This window comes from Orbicella franksi, chromosome 3 (assembly GCF_964199315.1).
Source record: "Orbicella franksi chromosome 3, jaOrbFran1.1, whole genome shotgun sequence".
Lineage (NCBI taxonomy): Eukaryota > Metazoa > Cnidaria > Anthozoa > Scleractinia > Merulinidae > Orbicella > Orbicella franksi.
Genome location: NC_138147.1, coordinates 32,753,003 through 32,764,955, shown reverse-complemented (window position 1 = coordinate 32,764,955; position 11,953 = coordinate 32,753,003). Strand labels below are relative to the sequence as shown.

General features: G+C 37.5%; 1 protein-coding gene across 1 annotated transcript; it reads left to right on the top strand.

Annotated features, from left to right (window-relative positions):
* LOC145482140 (uncharacterized) lies at window positions 1–9,103 on the top strand. The gene has a single exon (XM_081460744.1). It carries the CDS (start codon window positions 2,075–2,077, stop codon window positions 3,104–3,106), a length of 1,032 nt encoding a protein of 343 aa, XP_081316870.1. The 5' UTR covers window positions 1–2,074; the 3' UTR covers window positions 3,107–9,103.
* The last annotated feature ends 2,850 nt before the right edge of the window (window positions 9,104–11,953 follow it).

Below are 11,953 nucleotides of genomic sequence, written 5' to 3'. Positions count from 1 at the left end.
AAAGTACACAATTTTGTAATACCTTTAAAAAGTTTGCAATTATGTGTAACCATTAATAATGAAAATTTGCTCAATATATACCTATGCATAAAGAAAAAAAAATCAATGTCTTCCGACGATTTGCTTGCGACAGAGTAAATAGTTCTTTTGATTGCCTCCTCTTTTTTCAGCAAAATTTCGAGGCATACCTCGCCTCATGACCAGTTCACAAAAGGGGTTCGTTTTTTCCACTGAACATATCAAGGAAATTGTTTCAAGGTTCAGGGAATGAGATCAATATATGGTCAACTATAACTTAACTCAAATTTGTCTTTTGTGTAATGAACACATTACTAAAGGATATCATATCCACGAGGCTTGACCCCTCGGAGTATGTCGAAACCCTTTCAACTCAAATGCAAATAGAAAGCGTAATATCACCAAGCATTCATTGTCACAATGCTAAATTTAGGCCTTAATACTAGTACTAATTACTTTGCGGGTTTTAAAAATATTCCTGGAGAGTTATTTTTGAACACAACCGAGAAGCAATAACTGAATGCAATGTTTTAGCAGACTTTTGTTCTTTATTTTTTTTACGAATTTTTTTCAGGGATGAATAAACGCAATTTACGCCAAGGTGTCCAGTCTTCCTCGGTAATTAGTGTAGAGGAGTGTCTGGAAATGACCCTGTAAAATGTCGTAAAGTTGTACCCTGTTTGACCAATTATTACCTAATTGTTTTATTAGCCGCTACCGTGAGAAAATTTGTCAACTTTTCTGAAGCGATTTTTCCAAAGCGCACTTACTCCATCCAAGCAAATATTTGTTTTTATGCCGCCAGCGAGCCAATATCAAAAAATCCATTCTGGTTAAAAGGTTGTTAATCTTAGCGCATACCTAACAATAGAAGCCAATTGGGTTTCACGTTTTGAATCCCACGGAAAAGCAAAAAGAACAATACGCCTTCACGGTTTATTTAAATACGCTTGCTAATGGTGTATTGAAAACACGCAAAATAACACAACGATATCGATTAGTCGCTTCAGAAGGTTCAGTCACCTCTGGTGCGGTCTCTGTTATCGTTTAAGCCACTGAAATCGTGTTATGCTGAATATTCATCTAGAAGTTGTCTGAATTTTTAATGAGGCAAAAAACATAACTTTTTAAAAGCCGGAAAAACGTACTCCAGAAAAGAAGGTTTAGCGTGTTACCTTAATGCGCTGAATTTCCTGCCCAGAGTTTTCTTTGGTCTTTCAGTTCAAGGTTATCTGTAGTTCATTAACCATCTCGATCAATTCAAAACACAACTGATTATTTAAACTACTGCGTTCCGATCGATCGACCTCCTAAATGTGCAGTAAGCATATAAAGAAATTGCTGGTCAATATTTCGCTGAGCATTAATTGCTTTGTTTGTGTCACAAGCGAAAAAAAGCGTTGCTGGAATTGAACAGCTCAGAAAATGGGTGGGTAATTCCTCGAGGCTTTCGAACGAACTAGACCACCTCAGTGACAGAATGGTATTAACTGCTCACTGGATCGCCTGGAATACCGTAAAGAAAATGGAAGTTCCATGTGCCACCCGCTAGGAAAAATAACAAACATAGCTGTGTTTTGACAGGAAATTATAGTGGGGGTGATGAATAACCCTTGTTACTGCCAACCGCAAACAATGGAGGCGTGGAGGCTAATTAACGCTTGTCTAAACGAGAGAGAATTCGATTACAAGACTTATTCGTGCAGCACCAAGCCCCTTCGTTGCGACATCCTGCGTTCAGAGCATTGCTGATCAAAATATTTACACGAACACGGAAACAGTTTGTAGTGGGAGGGCGGTAGTATCTGTTCTTCATGTCTACGTGATGATATCGCTGTTTCCTTGGATGCAGGCGTGATATAAGTAAGTTCAACCAGCCACAGATAATACAATACCAGCGCCATTATTTAGTGTGTATTGATACACGGCGAGCCAATCGCGACGCATCACAACAATCGCCCTCTCAACTACATAAGCAAGAAACGACACAGCACCCTCAGAATTTCGTTAAACTTAACACCAGAAACATCACTTCAGGCCAAACTTCGATTCCATCATGATTTCGTCAACCGAAGCCGGCGCTTCGGCGTTTACACCCGTCTCGATTCCAAAATCACCAACGAGTGAGGCCGATGGCGACAGAGATGATTTCCATTGGAGAAATCGCAACTCAAGCGTGCCTTTTTCTCGCCATTTCTGGTCCGTTTGGGGACCATACTCTCCAACTTTTAGCCCTGCGGCCATGGACCACGTTTTAAAGCCTTCCAGTCCACCACTTTGGCCTGTATGTTCTTTTGGAGCACCGGCGTATCCATCTCTTTGGAAAGAACGCTTTCACCAGTTCAGATTCGCTTCGTCTTCCGACGAGGAGAAGCCCAGTCAGTCTTACATCGGACTCATTGCCGAGGCGATCTTAAGCACGCCCGAAGAGAAGCTTATTTTGAGCGACATCTACAACTACATCCTCACACACTACCCTTACTTCAGAAACAAGGGGACTGGCTGGAGAAACAGTATTCGTCATAACCTTTCCCTAAACGACTGCTTTGTCAAAGCCGGCCGGAGTCCAAATGGGAAAGGACATTTCTGGGCAATCAGTTCTCTGTACTATGACGACTTCCGACGCGGCGACTTCAGGCGAAGAAGAATACAGAAAAGATCACACAAGAGCCGACGAGCATCCAGCGAGTCCAAAGACGATGTTGTAATCTGCAAAGCTGAGAGCAGTGAAGAGGTGGAAAAAGTCTCCGAAGATCAGGATGAACTCACTGTCGACTGTTCAACAACGGAGTGCGATGCGGACCAGAAAGACGAGGAAGCTACCACCACCACTGAAAAACCAGAGGGCTTCTACCAAGAAAAGCGCAAATCATTTGACATGGCCAGCCTGTTGGCACCTGACAGAGGACAGCGCGAGGCAGGACTGCTTATGCCGGTATATCCTCGAGCGTTTGAGCCAAGTCTTGTGTACAACTCGTACGCGACTCATTCTGGCGACTACCTGCCTTCCTCCCCCGCCTTTGATCGGTTTCACGTATCGGAGCCGACTCGACTGATCTTCCCATACAATTACAGGCTTGCCTGCTAATTTACACATTTTCACTCTTTGGAAAAGAGTTTTGAAGTTCAGTGGAATATGTCGATCAGTTGATCATGGAACTGTTGTAACCATTCCCACCAGCTGAGGTCATTCGCCTGTTAAATCTCAGAAATTTTGAACAATAAAAGAACAGTGTTTAAAGGCATTGCAAGGAATGAACGCTTACGAAAGAGAAATTGTAATCAATCTTGAATTTATCTATTGCATTTTAGAATGGCTCGAAACGAGTCGAAATTGAGAGAGTGTAAAATATAGTTCCAGAGTATTTGACTGTGTCGAATTTAAGGAATTTTTCCTGTTATAGGAAAGTTGATGAATGAATTGAATACACATCAGTTATGTAAACAGTTTCTTTTAAGGCTAAAGGAACTTTTACGATAAATTAAGGAGGAATAGACAAAGAAAACGATATATAAATAATTACAGATTTGTTAATTTACTCATTCATAGCTGGAGGCGACTAACAACTCATTTGCAAAGTTGACAAGAGTCTCATGAAGAAAATTAGTTATTTCATTGTGCAGACAAATTTATTTGCCAAAGCGGAATTATCAACATGTAAATGAATGCATAGAGTAGTTTTTCGTGGAATTCTGATGCCACTGATGGTATTGTAAAGTATGAAGTTTATTTGCGCTGTTATCCCTCTAATAGTGAGCGAAACAATAATATAATGTAAGCCACAGCTGCAATCGAACAAACAACAAAGACGCTAGAGTTTAGACCGGCATGTAACACCTTAGTAGATAGATGCGCTTAGGCTCTCTGACTGTTAAATAAAGCTTAGTACATTTTTAATTGCGGTTTCCTTGTTGATCTGTGCTTTTCACCGCACATTAAACATTGTCTTAAACACACTTAATAACTGTGTAGTTCTTGGGGTAAACACTCGTTTTCATGGCCCGGTTTAATCATGTGAAAACAGGAGGGTATAGAAAAACCAAACGCCCTTGCCAGAACTATAAATGCCTTTGATTTCAGAAATGAGTTATATTTGGCGTTGAAGCGCTCTCCAGATTAATCACGTTGCCATTTCTTAACTCAAATAGACTGCTGAAAAACAGAAAGACGTCAATTGTTTGAAAACATTGCGTTTAGTGAATTGGGTTGGGCGTAAAAGTAGAAACCAATGTGGCAAAAATTCACCGAAAATGGAACAAAGGAATTTTTCTTTATCAAGAACTCTGAAAGTACTATTTGAGTTAAACTCTTTAGAGCAGAATCTTAAAAAAATTAACAAGAGGAAGAGGCCATTACGTCAAGATATAGTGCCAGCAAAGCAATATCTTCTTCGAAATATTTTTATTGTAAATAAGACTAAGAAATCTATTGACTAGTTGTTAGAATATCACAGAATATTTCAACGTATTTGGTATATCAGATTCATTCTAATATATTGTTTATTAGAGGGGTTTCAAAAAGCAACACATTTTAAACAATATATAATTGGAAAGTTTGCCCCACGCAATGACTTGATCGCTTTTCGAAGACGTGTACTGAAATATTGAACCTATGTGGTATTATCATAAAATGAAAGGGACTTGTTTCCATTTCTGGTAGAAATTTCTTTGTTCCTCCATCCTGTTTCAGTTAGCTCGTTGTTCATATAATATTAACATACTTAAAACGTACAAAAGAGTAACAGAAGAATTGATTTATCTCCATCAAGGACTTAGAATAGTGATTCCGGTAGATTCTCTCACCACGACTTACTAATGACGACTTGAACACAAATACAAAAGCTAAAAAAATCAATTTGAACAAATCTTTCTCCGAGCAAGGCAGATAAAAAGTTGCACCTTTGAACTATATATGGGTAGAAGTGAATAAATGGGTATGATTCTGATAAATGGGGTAAACACGAATTATGTAAAAAAATAAAAGCAAGAGTTAAACACTTATTACAGTTGCCAAAAACTTCTTGAAAACTTCACAAATGATTGCTCGTCTGTTTCAAAGGACACAAAACTTCATCCGGAAGACGTCAGCTTGTTTCGGGCTTAATTCTAAGCAAAGAATTCATCTGATCAAATTTTAATGAAAAACCCTTCGAAGGTTTGAATCACCACTTGAAATATTTCCATCAGTACGTTGTTAGAAAAGGAAACAAAAGCTTTTAACTGTGGACAAAAGTACCCACACTGTGACTCATTATTGAAAGCTTTCTGGCCAGTTAAATGAAGTCGGCAAACTTTTTCATCGACCCCTGTGAGATGAACACACAGGAATTGATTAAAATTTCCTAATTCGGTGATTTTAATTTCAAAAACGCCTGCCTAAAAGTGAACATTTTCGCATTAAACAGGACAACTTTTTATCAATTTTCAGCACTTTCCATTTTCAGCCCGCCACGTAAATTTTATATTTTGCCCATTGTGTTTCCAAATTACAAAGCTGCAAATTTCACACGCACTATATTAACTTTTGATTTTTCTTTTACCACGAAATCATAAAAGAAGATTGTTTCAAAGTGACAAAAACTTGTTGTATACAAAGAGTGATAAATCTGGTGTCGCTGCCTTACCGCAAATGGAAACAAGGACTCAAAATTAGTTTCTGATCACTATAAATGAATAAGCAAAACTTGGTAGCTTAAGTTCTATGCCTGGAGAGGATACAGGATATGTATTGTAACAAAGGCAGTTATACTCAGTGATTTGGGAACCCTAATTGAGATATAGAAAAGATGAAATCTCCGAAATCAGGGTAAAGATTAATATATTGTGTATGAAAAGACTTAAAGAAGTCCCAAAAAAACTCAGCTTTCATTTCAAATTAGAAGGTTGTACAACAGGCAGACAGAAGTTAAATCGCTCAGGTTTGCATGTTAATTTAATTTAATATATTTTTCTTGGACGCAAAATCTCTGCTCCCTTTCATTTACGCCGAGTTCTTTACAAGACCGACGATGCCAAATAGGCAATAGCTGGAACAGTAATTTAATTAGATGTGCTGGTTGGCAGAGTGTTCCCTCCAGTTCAGTTGGCTGATACACCATGTAGAGTTCGATCTAAGCTGAGATAAAAACAAATAAAGATATAGAGTGACTCAGATTTACACCTTTTTAATCTTGTCCTGTGTGACTTTAACACTTTGGAGTGATCTTGTTGCAGATACTTTCTACGTTTATAGAAGTTAAATCAATAATCGTGAATTACCAACGATTTTTTAAACAAAGATTATAATAAGAAAGATCGAGAAGGTGACCGAGAGATAAGAATCAAACGCAGTAGGGGACATGAAAGGTAAATGACTCGATCACGAATGTGCAATGTTTGACTCATATCAAAATGGAAACCCGCTCAAATCAAAAAACACGACCAACATTACCCTGCCGATATGAACAAGGATAAATTTCTGTCATCGTATTTCATTCTTTATTCTTTACAGAATTGATTTTTTTTAATGGGGGATAGATAAAACCAGAGTATGCAACTGAGCTGAGTCGACGATTTAGCTTCCTTTGAGATATTCTATTTTCAAAACTTGTCGGCGAGTACAGAAAGCTAAAACGTTTACTTCGAGGTTTCACTAGGTGGCTGGACGGCTTAATTTGATAAATTGCCTCGGAAAAAATCAATGTAAATTAGGGCACAAGTGCTTAAAGAATGGATACAACAGAGATCTGGTCACTGTACTGAACAGATAAGAGTCGCATTAACACCAGTCTTCATTCAACCTTCTTGCTCTTTTGTCATTCAGTAACTTTCTCGTAAATTTCCTGTTTTAAGAAGCATTAACTTCGTCACCACTGCGTACCTGGCCATCTCTTTTTCCCACTATCATCTTTACAGCCTTTTTTCTTCTTTTGTTTGGAACATTTCCTTATTATCGACTTAAGTAGCTGGCAAGCGTGTGATTCTATGGTCGCGAATTTCCTGCACAAAAACCAATATTTACTAATGGACTTACAAGGCAGGTTTATATTGCGCCTGGGAAACTTTCTGAGCCGCAATCTGGCACTGATCTTATGCTCAGTTTACGGGCATTAATGAAAGAAATTTTTCTAAAAAACTTGTACTGTTTTTGGATGGTGTATTGACCGAAAAAAAAACTCTTCTGTAAAAATCCTCGCTGCCTCGCGCGACTTGAAATGATTTTCCATGAAAACGAAAACTCCATTGTGCTAGATTTAAATGCGTTTGCTTTCTTTCTCTTTTTCGATCTCCTCGAAATCTGAATGAATGGAATGAGCTAGAAGGTTTTGCTCGCTCGATTGAATACGCGAATCTCGCCTTAAAAAGCCAGGCCCTCCGAGTGTCATTAAAACTCTCGTTTTCAATCTACCAAAGTTTCCATATTTGATCTTCCTAGTAAACTCTATTACTTGATTTTATCATTCTACCAAAAAAACAAAATCAAGAAATATTTCCAAGAGTTTTTTCTTTGTTTTGGTTCTGTCAACATTAACTATCTAAAACATTTGTATTTTTACCTTCAGCCTATATCGGTTAAATTTGTACGAATTCTCCAAAAATAACTTTTATTCGTTTATGTGATTAAACCATGTTAACTCTACAGGAAATGTTAAGAGGCATTTTCCTTTATTTTCGGGAAAGGTTGACAAGTAAACGTTGACAATTCGTTTATTTTGTTTGTGTAACTTGAATAAAACAACATGCCCTAGAGGAGTGTCTTTTGGGGGGAACGATGGAAGATTGAAAAAGTCCAAAACTAACCTTTGTTTAAGAAGAAATGTCGGTATCAGTGAAACATCTTTAGTTAAAAAGAAATTGACCCTGCTTGTGAAAGGTTAATTTTTGTGTTTCGAACTTGGAATAAATTCGCATATATTATCTTGACCATGGAACGCGAAAAGACATGGATGGCACTTATTGATACATTAAATTACAACTGAGAGCTAAGGCGAGTGATTTTGGGTGGCTTTGTGAATAAAGGTTTACAAAAAAAATGATCCACTTCGAAAACCTTCAATAATAATTCCTTGCACTTCTTAAACAGTAGTGGGACATAGTCGCCCCATGATTATAAGTTGCATGAGCTCTGTCGTCGATTTTTCCAGTAGTTTGTTTACGTCGATATCATTCTCGAGCTCGTTTCCCGTACACCGTGAGAATGGTTTACCCGTAATCATCACAGGTTTATTTCTTTGCCGCAATGACTTAATTGAAAGAGTCTGTGTCGCTATGAACAAGCCAGGTTATATCCGGAGGAGGTAAGCCACAAACTATTCAGTCATTGGCGAGATGGAACTCTCAACTTTGGAATCCCACCAATTTTAAGTTTTTTTTCAAAATCTTCGATGATTTCTTACCTAATTCCGAAAATTAAAAACATGAAGCACTTCTTTGATATATCCGCCACCTATACTAGTAAACAACAGCCAACAGCGTTATAATCTACTAACAAACAAAGCAGCAAACGGTTCACGAAGGTTTGTATACAGTAATATCCTACATTGTTTGAATTTTGGATAAATGTATTGTGGTTAGTTCGGTATCTTGTGGTATCTTAATCAATGGCCTGCAGAAAGAAAAGATTCTATTTTTAGTCATTTTGCGGAACTTGCTGTGGCACGTTAGTATTGAAAACTTTGAAACGAATTCGTCCAATGCTGGTTAGCCAATCAGAATCCCTGATCAGCGTCTGAATCTAAACGTGATCTAAATCACTATGCTATCCAATATTTTCAGTCACTCCACAAAAAAATCGCCTCTTTACGAGCTTATACGGCCTTCAGAAGACACCAAACGTTCAGAACATTTCCTTCACTTGTAGATAAAGTCAAAACAAAGAAGAGCTTGGGGTGGCATGTGTCAACTAGGTTCCTTTGCAAGTTTCCTTTGATATTTGTTGGTTGTAAAAATAACCCCAAACACGTTTTGTTTATTTGTTAGTTTTATCAGTAAGCAACGAGGGTTAATGACGCATTCGCACGTTTCTAAAAAAAAAAAATAAATAAAAATAAATAGCAAGCTAAAAATAGCTGGATACAAGCTTCAAGATTTATCAGCGTTGACTGTCACCCTATTGACGTAGAAGGGCTTTATACTGTCTCGAAACCCCTTTCTTTTGGTATTTTCCGAGCTCTGGGAAAAGAGTAATATTGAGCAAAAAATCTATCCATTTCCAATGCTGGCGCTAACTGTTCCAGCTAAAGCCAGTATTATGTATCGATAGAGCAGCTTCGGAAGTTCAAATCATTACGAACTTTTCACTCTGGAATTTGTATTACCTCCATTTGAAGCTAAAATATCGCAAACTGTCGGAAGTTCCAAATGAAGCTAATTGTGTCATGTTTGCAATTTCCGATAATATCTGCCTAGTATGCGTGGGAAGAGTTACAACGTTATTTATGTAAAAATTTGATTAAAATAAGAGACACTGTAATACATAAGTGTACTTGGAATAAAATCCACGAGAGGAATTTGAACATTTTTTGATCTACCACACCGTATTTTCATTTTTACATTGTTAAAAGTCACGTCGGCTGAACTTCGTCGAAGTTATTCTGCGATCAAAAGGGGAAATGTGACAATCTTTGTTATGACGGAGAACGATTTGGAATACAAATCCCACGACCCAGTAAAGTCTTTCGTGTAAAAACAATTCAGAACAGTTGTTTGAATATTTAAATGCACTTTATAGCTTGCTATATCTTTTCACATTGTTTAATTTTGGATATGTTATATTTGCAAGTTGGAAGTATTGAAATCTTCTGCTCCTTTTTAACTTTATATGTATTTTTTGCTCAGGAATGCTTAGCATTCAAATTTAAATACTTGTGCAATTAATTAGAGCTACAGAAATCTCTTAATATCAAACTCTGTGGCCTTGTCGACCTGTATGAGAGACATTTATCTTATCAAAGTTACAAAGTGGCCATCAACATTTTGGAAACGATAAAAACATAACGTGGGACAGAGAGATAATCACCTTTACTTGTCATTCATAACTTTTGTGATATTTCTTTTTAAGGCTCTCCTGCTGCTCTACTGCTGGCTTCAAAAACGATCACTATGGCAACCAACTTATTGCACACTTCGATAGTTTTAATGATCCAGTAACCGTCCATATAAATGCGTTTTCAACGATGTGCTTTCCCGGAAAACGTTACCCCGTCCACGGTACCGTTTTTGCAGCGTTTTCTCGTCCACACTAAATTGCTCGAGAATACTGCGAGAAAACAACACTACTGTCCTTTGCACATGCGCACAGAATGTGGATGACGTTAGCCTTTTTCGAATGCCCTGTCAATCTCGAGCCCAAAGTTGCTCCTAACCTCGTCCCCAGGGCCTTCTTCTCGACGAATATCAAAATGGTGGCTAGTCGAAAGAAGACCTGGCAAAGGCACGTGGTACAAAATCTCCAAAAATCTCGGAGTTTTTTTATCACGTGACCTGATGAGACGATCAAAATAAAATGGTGGCAGAAGTTTAGTTCGAAATTTACCTTAAAACGCGTATAAACGTTAGGTACGAGGCAAAGATGGCGACGTAGAAAGATAACACGTTATTTTCGCTGGGTGTTGGAAAGCAGATCGCGTAGTTAAAGAATCCGGAACGTTACAGTACATGACATCATAACCATAAATGTAAGCCTGTTTATATTATACCTATTTGAGAGAAGATCATGGTTTCACCCTTCAGACGTTTTGAAAACAGTTGTAAAGTTAACCCGAAATCAAACTTGATCTGGTAAATATTTTTGCCAGATCTATGTGTTGTAAGGTTTTCCTTTTTAAATGAAGTATATCAGCACGTAATCGAGAATGACATCATTTGTTTTTGTTAAATTATTGTTCACTGGCATAGAATTAAAAGAAATACTTTATGACGGACGAAAGTACATGACTGATCCAACTTAGTATTGACCAGCTGTCATTATACATCATTTTGCTCTCATTTCTGATAAGTTAGTATCACTTTTATCGCCACAACAGTGATCAGCTCTTAATTATAAGAACTGTTTTGGATTGGGTGTACATGTTCAGAGTAATGCTGTTAGCACCAACTGCCAGAAGAAACATTCTCTAATAAAAAAAAGTTCTTACCCCATGCAGTAGTTCTTTTGTGTGTGTTTCTCCAAACAGGGAAAGAGCAGCTTTTCCCTTGTTATGGATGAAAATATAGGAATTATGGAATTCATACTACCTTCACCTTAGAAAAAGGTCCCAAAGATCCATCGGTATTGAGTTAACAATATGCTTCACTTTGTATTAAAACTAATAGATCCATACTACAGGAATCTGTGCTGGACCTTGACTGAGCATGTGTTGTCTTACTTCCCAATTATGAGAAGATGCAGACTGATTATATGTATGAGGAAAAATAATTGTGTTTTGTTTGTTTTGAGAAATAGAATCAATTCCTCTTCACTGATTAGTTATATGTAAGACTCTTACAAACGCTTATTTTGAGACTACCTGTTCAACTTCAGTGATTGCCTCATAATACAAAAGGATGCTTGCTTCTCGCAAATTTGCTCCTAAATAAAGAGGTTTTAAAGTGGTTTATCTCACTTAGCTGCCTTGGAATATCTATGACTCCTTTTCAAACCCAATAATTCATGAATTGTTGTAAAAGAAAGGAAATCATAGCTAGAAAATTTGTCCGGATATATTGGTGTTTTTAAAATACATAGTACAGAAAGTAATGGTAAATGTGAAAGTCCCCCCTTCCCTCACCTCCTCCTTTTCATTCACATCAAAACCAAAAAAGGCAGACACTATTATTGGAACATTGTTATTGAACAAATCTGAGTGTAAACTTGCATAACATATTTAAGAAAGTTGGTGAAATATTGCTAGTACTTGTGCTCAAACAGAATCGAATGGGGCGCACTACAACAAAAGAGTGACAAATTAACCTGCCC